General features: G+C 42.1%; 1 protein-coding gene across 1 annotated transcript in view; it reads right to left on the bottom strand.

Annotated features, from left to right (window-relative positions):
- The window catches only part of LOC124606383, a 302,259-nt gene that overhangs the window by 104,891 nt on the left and 178,844 nt on the right, over positions 1 to 18,524 (bottom strand). The window contains exon 4 of the mRNA XM_047138364.1: positions 7,839 to 7,937. Within this exon, the coding sequence (XP_046994320.1) occupies positions 7,839 to 7,937 (99 nt within the window). The remainder of the gene's footprint in view (positions 1 to 7,838; positions 7,938 to 18,524) is intronic.

Below are 18,524 nucleotides of genomic sequence, written 5' to 3' on the forward strand. Positions count from 1 at the left end.
GTAGATCTAAGGTAAAATGAAAGAAGAAGAAACAAATAATATTGCGTAATATGGTAGGTAGAATGTATGTGAATAATCTTTTCTGTACACGTCCAACACGTCATAAGATAATAAACATTTACACTCCTGGACAACAGAAAACAAATATAATACATAAACCCATTCATTTAAGGAAATATTCCGACTCTGTTACTTGTGTCCTTCCAAACTCCTCACGAAGAGCAGACGTTCTCGAAAAATACCTTCAAATCTACACGACATACCATAAAGATCAGTTTAACTGGTGTAGTTCCGGGGGTTGTAGAGATCAAGCCATCTACTTCTCAAATGGTTCAAGTGGCTCTGAGCACTATGGGACTTAACTTCTGAGGTCATCACTCCCCTAGAACTTACAACTACTTATACCTAACTAACCTAAGGACATCACACACATCCATGCCCGGGGCAGGATTCGAACCTGCGACCGTTGCGGTCGCGCGGTTCCAGACTGAAACACCTAGAACCTCTCGGCCACTCCGGCCAGCTCTTCTTCTCAAACCTTTGTTAATGTAATAATTACCCAAAGACGTATTTAAGTGGTTTGTTACTTGTTCTGATAAAATGATCTCAGAAGCGTTGTTGAACGCTCCAATTTTTTTTTATGTTATGGGACTTAACTGCTAAGGTCATCAGTCCCTAAGCTTACACATTACTTAACCTAAATTATCCTAAGGACAGACACACACACACACCCATGCCCGAGGGAGGACTCGAACCTCCGCCGGGACCAGCCGCACAGTCCATGACTGCAGCCCCCAGACCGCTCGGCTAATCCGGCTCGGCGCTCCAATTATTAACTCTGTTGCAACTGACATAGATTTTGGTAGGTTACATTGTTTGCTAACGCGATAACAAACATATCTGTAATAACAATGGAATACTGAAACTGACACCATGTGTCACTGAACGTTATTTACAGTTACGTGGCTAAAATCACCAAATGAACAACTGTTTCAAATGCTTGTCGCAGATCTTCCTTTGCTACTTGTGACAGTCCCTCAACATTTCACACATTAACTGGTTTTCGGGCTTCTTTCTTACAAAAGATTATCCTTTGGTGAAAAAGTTTCTCTTTCTTAAAGGCCTGTACAGGCCATGAAATATTGTGGTATTTTGAATCTTCCTATATAGGCATTTGTCTCCGGACAGGTGACTTGCGTCTTCAACTTTGACCTCTCCTAGACCGTATGGGAGTTGCGACGTTCCGAAGGTCGTGATTAAGAAAGCAAAGTGATTTTTCTGAAAACTGAAGTTTGCTTGTTTTGTCACGCTGTCTTCCTGCTCACTGGCAGCCGTGGAAATAATGCAGAAGGGCAAGTACGCCATGCTTGCTCGACACCAATCGATATTTGGTTTTTAGGTGATCGTTTACGCATATTATCTGCCGAGAAGTGTTACGATACAAAACTACAACCGCTTCAGCAATTAGTAAAAGTAACTAACGCACGATGGTACAATGGCGCTCGACCCAGAAGTTACTGGTTTTATCCAAGTGGCTTATAAACTTTCGCTTCCAGTATCTGGACGGAAAAGGAAAGAAATGTGCTAACATAAACTTTACGAACACCGAACTGTACTCCGGTCCTCCCGATTAAATTCGAAATTGCTCACCACTGTCTGAAGGAACAGTGACTTCTGTTGACAGTGACCCTCTCGTTGGATGAGGGCATAAAGCTCTGGGTGTTGTTTGAAAGGTGCGGGCAATATGCCGGCAACAGTTTTGCCCTGTTACTTATTAACAACTGTCATGAGCAACACTCACACTCTGCAGAGAAACAGACAATGTGCTGAGGTTCCACTTCATTGGAGAAATGATTGAATCATTAACTACTGAATCAGTGAACAATAGGTGAAGGAAGTGAGATAACTCTCAAGAGTAACAAGGCGCTAGGTAATGAAACTGAATAACCATACAGGTACAATCGGGAAACGAAACTTTAGGAGTTGGTTGGTACATACGACTTAGTTTGCTTATAAAGGACTGAGTGATCTGTTCTGCGGTAAAAATTGGAGAGCATGACACCTGTCAGGTTGCTCCAAGAAGAGCCGCCAACAGTAACATATAGATGGTGTCAAATTTGTTCTCGAGAACAGACAGGAAAATCTGAACAGATGGGTGACCGAAGAAACAAGATGTTGGGATTATTTTGCGAAATATTTTGTAAACTTCCAAGGCTCCTGTTTTTGGTTTTTTCAGATGTCATCCGTGAATGGAACGAGACGACATTTCAGTTAAAATTACGAGTATAATGTAAAGTCCACATCCATCTACTTTACGTTTATTTAAAAATATAGCTGAAGACAAATTTGGATTACAACATGCCGGTAAAAACACATAATTTTTTTTACTAAGACTGGTTGTTATATCCTTTTTAATGCTGGTAATGATAGCAGTTTCCAAACTGGTGGTTAAGAGATTCGAACAGACTGTGAGATACCAGACAGTGTGCATCGTCGCTATCAGTGTATCATGGAAGTTGAGACTAAAGAGAGCTCGAGGGTACTTCGAGCTTTGCGATTAGTTTGATGTTCCCTTTTTTTGCAGGCTGCAATCCACAAATAAAGGAAAACAAGGAATTAGAATTTAAACTAGCCTTTTAGCCATGACTTTGCCCACATACATTGCACCTGCCTCCTCCTTCCCTCTCTCTCTGAGTAGCTCCTTCTTCTCTCTTTACATATCCTCCTCCTCTCCTCTCCACTCCGCTCTCGATTTTCTCTCCCCCCTGTCCAAATCCTCCCTCCCATCTTTCTGTGTCCATCCCCTCCTCCCAACCTCTCCATTTCCTCCTCCCCCACTAGCTGTCCTTCTCCTGCGCCATCTCATTGTCCATCTCCTCCTCGCCCCTCTCTCAGTCCATGTACTGCTTTCTCCTATCTGTCCATCTCCTCTTGTCCCCACTCTTTGTCCACCTCTTCCTCATCATTCTCTTTGTCCATCTGCTCCCTCTCGCTCCTTTTGTCCACATACTCCTCCCCTCTCTGTCCAGTACTCTCTTTCCACAGCCTCCTCCCCCTTCCCCTCCCTTCTGTCCACCTAATCCCTCCCCTCTATTCACCTCCTCCACAGTTTGTCCATCTCCTCCTCTCCCTCTCTTTCTGTCCATCTTCTGCTCCTCCTGTCTCTCTGCCATTCTCGTACTCCCACGTCTATCTGCCTATCGCCTCCTCCTCCGTTTCTTTGTCCATCTCGTATTCCCTCCTCTGACTACCCATCTCCTTCTCCCGCCCCCCCCCCCCCTCTTTCTTCTCATCGTGTCCATATGTACGTATACCCCCTACAATGCATTGCTATACTACTCCATACAACACACCAGCTGTGATGTATAGTCTAGATGTGGGGCATCACCAATACTTTTTCACCCGCACCCCTATTCCATCTATCCCCTTGGTAATTCGTTACAGACAATAAGTAGGATGTGTACCGTATTTGATTGAAATCGATACAGTGATTTAGAAAGAGATGTGGAACATATATAGATAAACACATACAGTAGGTGGACAAATATATGGAAACACCAAAAACACATTATCATGCATGATACTATGTAGGAAAGCCGTTGGCATTCAAAAGAGCCTCCAATCGACTCAGAATGGATAAAAACATGAGGGGAAACTTATACCATACCCCTGCAAAATACTCAACAATTATAGACATGGATAGCGATCATGCACCGTTCTTTCCGAAGTAGACCAGTAACGCTGAGATCTGAAACAGTGGAGGCCAGGGAAGTTGCGACAGTTTATCGTCGTGCTCACAAAACCAGTCCTGGATGGTGCGAAGCGTGTGGACAGGAGCCCTGTCGTGTTCGAACGTAGTATCGTCCTTGGGGGACAACACTGTATCATGGGGTGGACCTGTTAAACCAAAATGGTCACATATCCTTCGTAGTAATGTGACCTTGAGGCGTACCCAAGGGGACCAAATATTATGATATGACTGCCCAAATCATCACCGAATCCCCACCATGTTTCATTCTTGGGACGTAAACTCGACCAGAAGTTGGAAACAGAGTGAAACAGCACTCACCCGACGGAATGAGTTTCTTCCACTGCTCCAGGTATTATGGCTTCGGCATCAAGTTTTCCTCCGACAAGCAAGTGCGTCACTGATGAGTGGTTTTGGAATTCCATCTCGCCCTGCTAGTCCTGCTTATGGAGCTTCATTAGTACTGTTTTGATGCTGTTAGGGCTCGCTAGTGCGATAGTCAGTAATGCAGTAACTTCTGCAGTTTCATCCTCTTAAATTTCGTCACGTATACGATGATCGCCTGGCACCATAACATATTCGTTCCATTGTGACTTAGCGGATACTGTTTCCCCACTTTCCTTGTATGCGGTGTAAATGTTCAGTGTGTAAATATTCGATATGGTGCCTCCTGAAACACCAAACTCTTCGGTTACCATAGTTACGGAAGCGTCACCATACGAGAACCAACGTTCTGCCCACGTTCGAACTCACTTATCTCCGGCACAATGCACTAATAAAGGGTTACAGGTACTGGACTATATGAAAAGAAATCGTAAACTAGTTATAAACTACGGCATGAACATATTTTATTAAACTTGTAAGCATCACTACAATATTCGGATTTAGGTTCTGACATGTTCGATATGCCTGCCGTCACTGGCGATGATGTGGCGCAGACGAATAGCGAAATTTCGCAAGGCCCGCTGAAGAATTGAAACATCGATGCTGTCGATGACCTCCTGAATGCCTGTTTCCAGCTTAGCAATAGTTTTGGGGTTATTGCTGTACACCTTGTCTTTAATATAACCCCACGAAAAGGAGTCGGATGTGTTCAGATCCGGAGAATATGGCTGCCAATCGAGGCCCATGCCAGTGGCCTACGGGTACCCCAGAGCCAGAATGTGGTCTCCAAAGCTCTTCTCCAGGACATCAAACACTCCCCTGCTTCGATGGGGTCGAGCTCCGTCTTGCATGAACCACATCTTGTTGAAAGCAGGGTCACTTTGGATAATGGGCATGAAATCATCTTCCCAAACCTTCACGAACCGTTTGGTAGTCACCTTACCAGCAAGGAATATCGCACCGATTATTCAATGACTGGACATTACACACCACAGTTACCCATTGAGGGTGAAGAGACTTGTCGATTGCCAAGTGCGGATTCTCAGTACCGCAAATGCGCCAATTTTGCTTATTGAGGAACCCTTCCGAATGAAAAGAAGGCTCTTCGCCAAACCAAACCATAATCACATCAAAGACCTGTTCGTCAGTTCTTTGGACAATAGTTGTTGGTGAAAAGCTCAAAAATGGCTTTGAGCACTATGGGACTTAACATCTGAGGCCATCAGTCCCCTAGTACTTAGAACTACTTAAACCTAACTAACCTAAGGACATCACACACATCCATGCCCGAGGCAGGATTCGAACCTGCGACCGTAAAGGTCGCGCGGTTCCAGACTGAAGCGCCTAGAACCGCTCGGTCACAGCGGCCGGCTTGGTGAAAAGCAACCGCTATTCCATCCATGGCCCTGAGGTTTAATGGCTGATGGGTTTGAATTTTGTATGGGAAGAAATGCAGGTCTTGAACAACAATTTGTCGCAATGTCTCCCGGTTGATTCCTACCTGTTGTGCAGCTCGTCTGATCAATTTCCTGGGGCTAGTGTGAAGTACAGCGCGGGTCTTCTCGAGGTTTTCAGGCGTTTGCACCCTTTTTGGATGACAGACATGACCAACACTGTCATCACGAACACTACCCGATCTCTCACTCTTGCGAATCAAATTCTTGGTCGTTAGCACACTTGGACAGGTTATCTTCAGCTTGAACCCGGTCGCAAAACTTTCTTTGAGTCGCTGTTGGGATAATATTGCTCGCTTAGTAGGCGTTCACAAGCGCTATACGCTCAGGCGCGCTGTACCATCGTGTTTTCACTTGCAAATAGGCAACAACAATAAGGTGCGTGCGCTTTCGCATACTTATTCCCATCATGCCCCGTGGCCAACCGTGGAGTTTGAACGTCCTAGCGCAAACCGTTGAGAAGTTATGACGATTTTATTTCAAATAGTTCATTAACTGTTGCCCTGTAACTACAGACAAAACTGTTCTCACGACTGACACTTGCAACGTATCGAGGGCTTTGTACAGCTGCTGTTCGTGTACACCTATAACAGCGCAGCCTGCAGGCTTGACTAACATCTGCATTTATGTCTGAATACGCATTTCTCGCTGCGTTTCCATATATTTGTCCTACCTTGTACATCCGTTTTTATATATTTTGATTTCGTTACTTGCCCATCCTCTGTGGTAATGCTGTTACGGATCATGTAATACGCAGTAATTCTAGATATAGACTAATGCCCACATCGCACTATAAATCTGTGTTAATAAACTTCTGGAAAAGGCAGTTTATAATATCTTTGACACTGTAATGGGGTAATTTTATGGAATACTTGACGTAATTTTGAGCATGGTCCTACCTTTTGTAAATTTACAGTCATAGATGTTCTATAGTGCAATACAGGCTTAGGACAATGAGGCACTGGTTCAGATACTATCCGGGAGAGTGTGTTTCATATAACGGCCTGTACCTCCTAATTTAGCTGTCTCACTATTTCTTTAATTCATTCTTCTTGAATGCTATACTACTAGCTTCATCTAGTCCACGATCGATTTCCAGTCCCATCCTTGTGAAGTTCCATTAGTGCCCCTTCTACAATTGCCTCTGTGTCGACGAAAAATTAATCGCTTATCTCCCGTCCTTCCTTTTTGTAAAATGTAGTGTTCGCCAGCTCAACGTCAGGGTCGAATGGATGTGTTAAAACATGTTATTGGCTGATCTTAAGCGTTTTATAATGCATAATAAAGTAAAGAGAGTAAATTATCGTCTTTAAAAATACGGTTTAATCCAACCTTTGTTCCTCATATGTGTTTTTTTGAATTCCATTCTTGCAGAAAGGTATAGCTAGCAGTTTCGAAGATCTGAAATAACATTTTCTTAACGAATGCTGAAATTCTGATCATCTAAAACACATACTCAATAAACAATGTTGATGAGCGTAGGACTAAGTATTATAAGCAGTCATTGATGAAGCATGTTCTTTCACGGCATGTGTGAATGTGCGAACACATTAGTTTCGGCTTACTGTACTGGAAAAAATTGCACTGGGGACCTAACATAATATTAACTTTGGCAAATGAGCGAAAATCTATTTAGGTTTGCACTTCCTTTTTCGTAGTGTTGTGACCTACGTTTCAGTGGTGTTCCATGTGCATGCAGTGTTTGTGTACTCGCGTCCGGATGGTATCAGATGTTTACTGCACCAGCGATAACTAACCTTTCAGATAACCTATACATCAGTAAATAGGAAAAGTTTTGACTCACTTTTGGAAACTTTGATAAGAACACATTTTTCGAGAAGATATGTATACTTAAATTGTAGACGATGTTCATCTGTTATAACTACCATTGTTAACTTCGGGAAATGAAATGACTGCGGCTAATTTACCCTTAAAATGATATTAGTTCAGTTCGCATCATACTGCAAATTTTTGATTACATCCTCTTCAAAACCAATGCAATAAATAAACAAAATGATTACATGTCTATTAAACATTATGGTGTACTCCAAGCTAAAGTAATAAATATTGGTGCGACTTCGCAACCTCGAACGATATCTTTGCAAATAACTGTGTGACACCCACATCGCAAACACATTTATAGTACTTCACTAATTAAAAACGCCAAGTTGGATCTTTCAACTGAGCAGGAAATTCTTGGGTTCAGTATGCGCATGGTTTTCAGAATTTCATGGAGTGAGCAAAGACCTTACCCAAAGAGTATGTCTCCTTACAGTCGGCGTCCACTGCTGCAGCCATGAATGCCATCTGGGAACTGAGCTCCGAACTACAAGCGTCATAGACTCGTAAACCTGCAAATGAGGAAGAAGTGTTAATTTTTTTGAGTCACTAACTAATACTGGTGTACTGTGTACACGCATACATGCATAAAATGTAAGGCATACCCAGAAACTATTTAAAACAGAGATTCATAACTGATCAAACGTAACAGTTAATACCCAGGTAATCAAGACCTCGGATTCGTTATTTTCACCATCTGGGGGTTGGAATTCGTCTTATTGGGAAAGAAAACGTCTCGGCTACTATGCAATTTGCATTCACTACTCGGAATAAGCTCCTTCAACGATAGCGTCCTTATCGGCATGCTCCGGGTCGTCTCCCTCATCATCGCCCGCTGCTGCTACCGTTGCTGAAATTCGTGTTCCTCGCCTGCCGGGGGTCTCTGTCTTCGTTCAGTCGCCGTCATCGCCTGTAATCTCCAAAGTTTTCGTGTCACCACAGTCAGTGCCTAATATTTTCGCAGTTTTCATATCACCGTCTTCATCTCGTTAGTCTTCGTGCCGCCATAGTCTGTCGACATTCGTGACGCTGTCCCTCACCGCCTATCATCTTCAGCGAGGCAGTTATGAAACTCGAAGTATTTCGTCGCCAACATGGCCTTGTCTCTCTTTATATTTGTTGGCTCTCTTATTTTCCGGCGAAGTGTAGCAAAGAATTTTTCATCTCCTTATACCTAACCTCATTGGTTATTACCACCTTTCTCACTACTCTATCCACAGAGTGTCTCAAAGCTCTCCTCCCCCTTGTGTTTCCGCTGTCAGTTACTGCCCCAACCATATCTTTTTCAGCCACCGTTCCATCTCTTACGTCGCACAAAAACAATCGAGACCAATGGGTCTACAACAGTGTTATTAGATGTCTCAATTTTCGTCCGGATATTTAGGGGTGTGATGACCCACTCGTGTAAGGTTCGTTGAGCAATAACAGCATCTTTTCTGCTACTGCAGTCGACGCCGTGACATATTCCACGCCAGCCGTCCGTCCCACGTGGGCCAATCAGCTTTGACTACGTCTACATCTACATCTCTACATCTACATCCATACTCCGCAAGCCACCTGACGGTGTGTGGCGGAGGGTACCTTGAGTACCTCTATCGGTTCTCCCTTCTATTCCAGTCTCGTATTGTTCGTGGAAAGGATTGTCGGTATGCCTCTGTGTGGGTTCTAATCTCTCTGATTTTATCTTCATGGTCTCTTCGCGAGATATACGTAGGAGGGAGCAATATACTGCTTGACTCCTCGGTGAAGGTATGTTCTCGAAACTTCAACAAAAGCCCGTACCGAGCTGATGAGCGTCTCTCCTGCAGAGTCTTCCACTGCAGTTTATCTATCATCTCCGTAACGCTTTCGCGATTACTAAATGATCCTGTAACGAAGCGCGCTTCTCTCCGTTGGATCTTCTCTATCTCTTCTATCTGGTACGGATCCCACACTGCTGAGCAGTATTCAGCGGGGTCAGGGATTTTCTCTGCCTCGTGATGACTGGGTGTTGTGTGATGTCTTTAGGTTAGTTAGGGTTAAGTAGTTCTAAGTTCTAGGGGACTGATGACCATAGATGTTAAGTCCCATAGTGCTCAGAGCTTAATTCTGAAAATTCTGAGCAGTATTCAAGCAGCAGGCGAACAAGCGTAGTGTAACCTACTTCCATTGTTTTCGGATTGCATTTCCTTAGGATTCTTCCAATGAATCTCAGTCTGGCATCTGCTTTACCGATGATCAACTTTATATGATCATTCCATTTTAAATCACTTCTAAAGCGTACTACCAGATAATTTATGGCATTAAATTCTTCCAGTTGCTGACCTGCTATATTGTAGCTAAATGATAAGGGATCTTTCTTTCTATGTATTCGCAGCACATTACACTTGTCTACATTGAGATTCAATTGTCATTCCCTACACCATGCGTCAATTCGCTGCAGATCCTCCTGCATTTCAGTACAATTTTCCATTGTTACAACCTCACGATACACCACAGCATCACCCGCAAAAAGCCTCAGTGAACTTCCGATGTCATCAACAAGGTCATTTATGTATATTGTGAATAGCAACGGTCCTACTACACTCCCCTGCGGCACACCTGACATCACTCTTACTTCGGAAGACTTCTCTCCATTGAGAATGACATGCTGCGTTCTGTTATCTAGGAACTCTTCAATCCTCTGAGTCTCGTGGACGAATAGCGCGAGCTGGGTTTCACAGGATCGTCTTTTTCGAAGCCCATGCTGATTCCTACAGAGTAGATTTCTAAGCTCCAGAAAAGTCATTATACTCGAACGTAATGCGTGTTCCAAAATTCTACAACTGATCGACGTTAGAAATATAGGTCTATAGTTCTGCACATCTGTCCGACGTCCCTTCTTGAAAACTTGGATGACCTGTGCTCTTTTCCAATCCTTTGGAACGCTACGCTCTTCTAGAGACCTACGGTACACCGCTGCAAGAAGGGGGGCAAGTTCCTTCGCATACTCTGTGTAAAATCGGACTGGTAACCCATCAGGTCCAGCGGCCTTTCCTCTTTTAAGCGATTTTAATTGTTTCTCTATCCCTCTGTCGTGTATTTCTATATCTACCACTTTGTCATCTGTGCGACAATCTAGAGAAGGAACTACAGTGCAGTCTTCCTCTGTGAAACAGCTTTGGAAAAAGACATTTAGTATTTCGGCCTTTAGTCTGTCATCTAGCCGATCGTCTGCTAGCCACTGGTCTACGAGCCGCTCCCAGACCTCGCTAGGTCGACTCTCGACCCGGTGCTGTCAAGAGGGGACTACGCCTGCGACATCATACGGTCACTGGGCGCCACCAAGAGGTCCTGGGTTCCGTGCGTGCACGTCAGCGTGTCTCACGCGTGGACGATCGCCCTCTGCAATGGCCGGGTGTTCTGCAGTCTGCCAGGCGACTGACGTCAGTCTTGCATCACCAAGGCCACCACCCACTACTGCTTCGCTCAGGCAGCTTTCAGCCGCCTTTGCGTCTTCACCCTGCCACGAGCCGAGCACGCCGTCGTGTGCCTGGGGGTCATCGCACGCTACCGATTTGCTGCCATTACACTCTGTCCGGGAGTCTCACTAATGAAGAATTACGTTGCTAATGGAGCATTTCTGATTCCACGACTGCCGAGGAACTGGTAATACCCATTCCAAATCCTGCGCACGCCGTCCTGGGACGACCGTCCTGGCATGTAATGGCATCCGCAACCTGCGACACGATTATTGGTCAGAGAACCGATCTGTGACTTGCATATACATTTATTTACAACTGTAGATTGATGACACATAAATATACAATACGGCTGGAACACGTGTAGTTTGATCATATCACCACGCCTTCTGCGAACTGCCTCCTGTTGCCTCTTCGTCCTAATTATCAGAAAATTTGCTCCTGCTTTTTCTTTTATTTCTTCATTGGCAGGCAATTATTTCCTTTCTTTCAGTATTCTCCACATGGTTCTTACTTCATCTCTACAAACAAGGGTAGTTTCATTTCTGTTATTCCTGTGATTAGATTTTGCTCCAGGTCGTTCATCAATCATGCTAGGAATGTTACGGCGGATTTGATCCTGGTCATCATAGGAATAAGACTCATCTGATATTCCATCTACGAAGTCACGCAACGATTAAGCTTGAAACAGGACACCAAATCATAGGCTGTCCTGATTACGTTAAACAGGGTAAAAGTGTTTCTGTCTCGTACTACTAGAAGTAATGTACTACGCTCCTGGAGTCACTTAACACTTCCCACTGTCACATTTGTCGGAGGGCTTAGAGAGGGGATGGAGCATCTACGTCGACAGCTTCTATGTCTGATTGTTTCGTTATTCCTTCATGGGCATACAGATTTTAAGAGAGGAAGTACAGTGTTATTCGTAAGCACCTCCAGTGTTTCAAAAGACGGCTGTGAGAAAACTGTGACATGCAGAAATGAGACACATACAGTCTTTTAAGTAAGACCGTGATTGACACAATACATAGATGGGGAAAAGATATCGCCTTAGTTCTTTCACAGCCCAATAGAAGGAACCTTTGTCCTTCGTGAATGTCCGCAAAGCATTAATTTACTTTGAATTCTCGACCGAGCGACACAAGAAGAGACATTAGTGCAGCTCGACGTCGCGTTCTGAAGCTGTGTTTCTCTGCTGCCATCCCAAAGGCCCGAAAATGAGTCATGCTGCGGCGTCTAAATATATGAGGAAATCAAGTACTTTATTCAAAAGTTGATAACGCGCTGTAAATTGGTTGAAACTTGGATGATTTTGAAGAACGTGGCTCAGTCACTTTCCAAAAGTGGAAAAAATTATTATTGATCTTTGTTCGGGAAACACATTCTTAACATTGCGTCAAGAGTAAACAAAAGTCACTTTCAAACCGCTGCCAACGCTTATTCGACGCATTTGGAGGTTTCTTCCACGTGAATACTTGGAAAGCTTTGTTCCAAGAATGCTTTGGAGATGTCAACCAATTATTGGGTGACTGGACGTATTATTAATTGTAACTGCATTTTTCTGTTGTTTATATGTTATGTATGTACATGTTTTAGTTTCTTGTCAGATGCATTTATCTGCTGAGTAACAGGACCACGATCTTACTTAACGGACTCTATCAGTAGATAGAAAATCTTTCCAAGATTATTACTTGCATTGCACATGCTCAATACAGACACCGTTCGACGCGCCAAATGTCAATATTTGCATACATTTCATTGAAGTCGCTGACAAGAATTTTCCAGGAAGGCACAACAGCAGCCTGCTTTCGAAACCTGTTCATTGGATTGCCGACCTGCAGGTCCGATCTAATTCGATGTGGCAATACGGGGCGGATGACTTGGCTACATGTTCTGGCTTGCCTGCCCCCTAGTGTTATTACGCCAAAACCGAATCTAAATTTCGAAAGATGCTCAGTCCACTGACATGTGTCATTTTCCTTGCGCATTCGTCTTCTGAAACTCGAGGGGTACTCATGAACACACCTCAATAAGGCATAATGTTAGACGGAGTGCTTACAGCTTGCTAACCAGTGGTCCTAGTGGCTCCGCTGGAGACGTCATAAGTATGGTTCAAATGGCTCTGAGCACTATGGGACTTAACATCTATGGTCATCAGTCCCCTAGAACTTAGAACTACTTAAACCTAACTAACCTAAGGACAGCACACAACACCCAGCCATCACGAGGCAGAGAAAATCCCTGACCCCGCCGGGAATCGAACCCGGGAACCCGGGCGTGGGAAGCGAGAACGCTACCGCACGACCACGAGATGCGGGCTGTCATAAGTATCTACCTTCTGGCTTAGAGTGCTTTAGCGGTTGGATGCTGCTTTTGCAGTTAAACTGTCCGTCGATCTCTGTCCGTGATCACACGTAAGATCCCAGGGACATTCTGATACAGATGTGTTTATTTGTCGTTGTTGCGCAACGCTCTGATCACATGGGCGTACGATCAGTGACAACATCATGTGTTCTTTAACTGCAGTATATCAAAAAGTGTACAGATGCTGTAAGTAATTAAAGTATTAAAATTCGTGCAGTTTTTAAGTAAAAATAGGGATGATTCGCTTTAGGTTTTTTAATAGATATAAAGCCAGATTGTTTATAATTAAACTATAAATTCAAATTTTCCATTGCTTTTCAATTAGTTTTTAATGATAAAAGTAGGAGATTTTTGGGGCTACCAGTGAATCGAGATGGTTGAGGAGTGGGATTTTATTGATTCCGAAAATGAATTTTGAGATTATTTTATTTAATGAATTGTTTGGAAAAGGAAAGGCAAGGGACAGCGGGCTGAGCAGGAGCGTGTAGGGGCGCAACCTCGATGTAGAGAGGGAAAAGAGGATTCCATTACATGTGGAAGGATGCTTACAGCTCTGTACGGACTGCATTATGAGGTAACAGGAGGTGCTTGAAGTTGCTTCACCATTTCTGCAATATGAAGGACAGTAATACCTACTCCGCATTAAAAAATAAAATATGGACTGAACATTACAATATTAACTCTCTGAAGAAAGGAAGGATAACACCTGCAGCCAAACCAGAGAAAACTCATGTGATGGCATCACAACTACGTGCAACATTGTTACAACGCCCTTCAAGGTGTTAGAAAGAATGGACAAATACTGGTTATCATGATGGCTTGAATACTAATACCACGTGTGAAGCCATAAGGCGGGTTTCCGTAAAGGGGAAGGTGTTCTTATGCGTTTGGTCAGTGACATACAGCGCTTTTCCAGCAGAAACACTTATATAGTGGCTCTTCATCTGGATCCATGTAGCGCTTACGACAATTTAGTACGGTACAAAGCTAAGGAGCAACTAACCACCCCACACATTTGCGGAACACCTGTCATCGCTTCTCTCTGATCAGTTGCTACTTGGAAATACAGTACCGAGCGAGGTGGCGCAGTGGTTAACACACTAGACTCGCATTCGGAAGGACGACGGTTCAATCCTGCGTCCGGCCATCCTGATTTAGGTTTCCCGTGATTTCCCTACATCGCTCCAGGCAAATGCCGGGATGGTTCCTTTGAAAGGGCACGGCCGACTTCCTTCCCCATCCTTCCCTGACCCTATGAGACCGATACCCTCGCTGTTTGGCCTCTTCCCCCAAACAACCAACCAACCTGGACATACAGTAGGTGTAAGAATCACGAATATGGGGTTGCTGCAACGATCCGTTTTTCTTGTCTCCTGTTCAGTGTCTACATCAGTTTTTCAGACACTGTCTGGTGGCAGTTATACCTGTAATGACAACTTCAAAACCAGTGACTCTGTTGAAAGTACATACTACTCGTACATACCAGTAGGTTATTAGCGAGAGTACTAGCTCAGGATCACAAATAACTCGTTTCTTATTTCAGGGTCACTGATAAGGACTGCCAGTGTCAGGTTACACATTTGGGCAACTTGTACTCAAGGACAGCCCCATCTGCCCACGTCACCCCGAGGAATTCGTCAAGGTCACACACGAAAGCTCCCACACACCTTAGGCAGTTGTGCGAGTTATATTCAGGGTAATGTCATAACTCAGTACTGGTCACAAGATATAAAACTGACAGGAAGGCCCTGGACCAATGGGAGCACATTAAAAATAGTGGGAAACCCCTGGAAAAATAAGATTTGAACTACCTCTCCTCCCCCTTATCGTCCTTTATAACTAACTCAAAGGTGTGGGCCTCTTCGTTCGATGTCTGAGCATAATGGGAGAAAGGTTCAGGGTTGTTACAATCAAATTAACGATAATTCTATAGTGACAGAGTTTACAGATAATAACAGTGATATAACAAATTAACTAATAATTACTTATAAACAAGTTCATTTTTAAATGTATTATATATATATATATATATATATATATATATATATATATATATATATATATATATTGTAACCTCCCCACCGCAATTTTTAAAAGAAATGTAAGTGACAATACTTAATAGAAATGGGAGCCAAGTGTAACCTCCCTACAAAAATTTTAAAAGAAAAAGGACGATACTAATTAGAAATGCTGATGGACATGGCTCTATGCGTAACCTGCCTACAATCAAATGTACTGACAATGGCAACAGATGTGAAATTCGCAATCTGACTCAATTATAAATCCTTCAAAAAATTAAAGTCCATTCAGTGACAAGAAAATTCAACTAAACCGAAATATCGGTTTTTGGCCCTGTGTAAAAACAATCAGAATTAAAGTCTTACCTCAGAATAAATGGATGTCACATATCTGCTCTTGTTGTTGCGCACCACTTGGAGGAACTACATTGCAAATAATAATATTCTCCTTTTTTTTTTTGTAATTCTAGTGAAATTTTTCTTCAAAAGGAAGTGGAATGAAATGGGAAGTGCAACGAGATCTTTAGTTCAAAAAAAATTAAACTTGAGAAAATGCTTTTGAAATAAAAAATTATTATTGGGAGACTTGTTGGAGAATAATTACAATAAATAAAATTTTTCATTATCTAATGATTATATTAATTAACAGTATACCTTATTCCTCATCTTGACCATTGTTGCCGACCGCCTACATCACACAACCGCACTGGGCTGCTACTACTGACCGACCGCTCTGCATGACGACTACAGACTCAGTACTGCTCTCAACTAGACAGAGCTACAGACTCGCAACGACTGACTGACTGCTACTCTGCATAGCGACAACTAACTCGCAAAGACTACTACTGACTGAGAACCGCTCGCAACACTCGCGCGGTCAAGCGCATACTCTCTGGTCACAGATGCTACAATGCCTCGCCATCGCTGCTGCGTTACATACGTGTTTCATAACCCTCCACTCGGGGGGCAAAAATTTGGCAGCGATGGTGAGTCATTTGGACTTGCCAAGCGCGGCAAAATTTTTCTTTAATTAACAAAATCCTACAACTTACAGAATATTTAAATGTTGTGCACACGCACTAAGTACAAAATATATCAGACAAGGACAAAATGTGAATACTAAACATAGTAGCAAATCAGAAAAAAGTATATACAAACTTTTTGACAGATAAAGTGCACAGGCACTGAAAAAATTCTTTAGCATATGCAGAACAAATAAACAGACTGGCAAGAATAATTAGATGTAGTACATAAAGTAAATGTTGTGCACACGCACTAAGTACAAAATATATCAGACAAAGACAAAATGTGAGTACAAAACATAGTAGCAAATCAGAAAAGTATATACAAATTATTTGACAGATAACAAAGTGCACAGGCACTGAAAAAATTCTTTAGCATATTCAGAACAAATAAACAGACTGGCAAAAAATATTATGTTGACAAGTGTACATGCACTGAAAAATGTCTTTAGCATTTTCACAACAAATAAACATAATGGCAAAAAAAAATTCATGTCCAAAGTGCACATGCACTGAAAAATGTCTTTAGTATTTTCACAACAAATAAACATAATGGCAAACATCATGTCGACCAGTGACATAAGTGTACTCACACTGGAGTTTAGCGAATCGAAAAATGTATAACCTATGAACATAAATGATGTTACCAAAAAAAATTTTTTCTTTATGTGACAAGAATCAGGATAGGAAAGGGAAGGATTGCATCATGGTTGTAGCACTTTAGATTGCACACAGCTGCTCTGAAAGTCCATATCTTTCCACAGTAGTACAACACCAAGTGACACAACTTGAAGTTCTTTTCCCATCAGAATTTATCAGTGTAGCCAAGACACTGAACTGTCGTAGTAATGTTCCATGTTTTCATTTTGGCAGTACATTAGGTACACCAAACAGTGGGACCATAATAATGTCTTCATCGCTCATGGTGGTGGACAGCATGTCGTGTCAACACCACACTCTTACAAGGCACACCAACGTAGAATTAGTGCAAAACCAAATATAGTGCTCCATGATCACTGGGATAAACAGGACAAATGGACATTGCAGTAATTCAGGGTAGTCAGCTTATGAGCTGAAGGACATCAAGTCACATAATATTGACAATTACAGTCTTCATTGATAGTTCGTGGCATTCATAGCCCAGTTATTGAACATTTCTGTACCAAGTATGTAGTATTACAGAAAAATGTTCATTAATTGTTTTACATGGAATCAGTAGCCTTCTTTTCCTGGTTACAAAATATTATGAAATAATCGCATTCTTTTCAGTTACAGAGTATAATTAAGAATCATTAACCTTCTCCTAATTACAGTTAATTAATCATTTGTCATTCCAATCTATTAAGAATCATTAGCCTTCTTCTAATTACAAAGCATTATTAAACAATCACATTTATTTCCAATTACAAAGTATGAACATTGAAAACAAGAGTTAATTAATGGCATAATTAATAACAATTTCGTTGATTGACATTAATTATTGGCACTCAGTGGCCATCAAGTATTGAATAGAATAAAACATAGTTCATCATTCAGTATTATTCAGATCATTACAAAGTCATTATTAAAAATCAGTTAATTACAGTCAAATCATTAGTAATCACAGGCATTACAATAAACAGTGGCAGTTATTAGCTAGTGACAAAGCATTATTTTGAATATAGTCTCATTAAGAGGTCATTACTCGAGTGACATGCTATTCAGAGTTGATCAGTATTATTCAGAATTATCATAAACTAGTGACATTATGTGGGACTGGTAATACATTTTTTTTGGTAGCAATGCATTGCGTTGGGATCGATAATTAATTGCTGAGGCATAATACTTTTTGCTTTTGACCTATTGCTGCAAATGAGGATAGGTAACGTCATTCGTCATGAGTCAGCTGTAGCAAGATTATGTAACAAGGCAGTACATGTGATCACATTTATAAATGATAAACACAAATGGGTAAAAAATATAAAAATGCAAGTACTAGAACAGGTATAATAAGTAACAGGTTTAGTAAGTGTCATGAAAAACTTCTCCTGGAAAAAATACAAAAACGGATTATTGACCTGAAAGAAGAAACGCACACTATGCTGAAAAGTAGTGAACTTCGAATTAACAAGTAGTGAAATGTGTATAAAATGTGTTCCATAGCTGTCCTTTCCAAAACTTTCCGTCATCCTACTATGCAATGTAACACCTGCTGTCAAAGCAAACCGCAACAAATACTTAAATAACTACGTGGCATAAAGAAAAAAAACTTCATT

This window comes from Schistocerca americana, chromosome 3 (genome assembly GCF_021461395.2).
Source record: "Schistocerca americana isolate TAMUIC-IGC-003095 chromosome 3, iqSchAmer2.1, whole genome shotgun sequence".
NCBI lineage: Eukaryota > Metazoa > Arthropoda > Insecta > Orthoptera > Acrididae > Schistocerca > Schistocerca americana.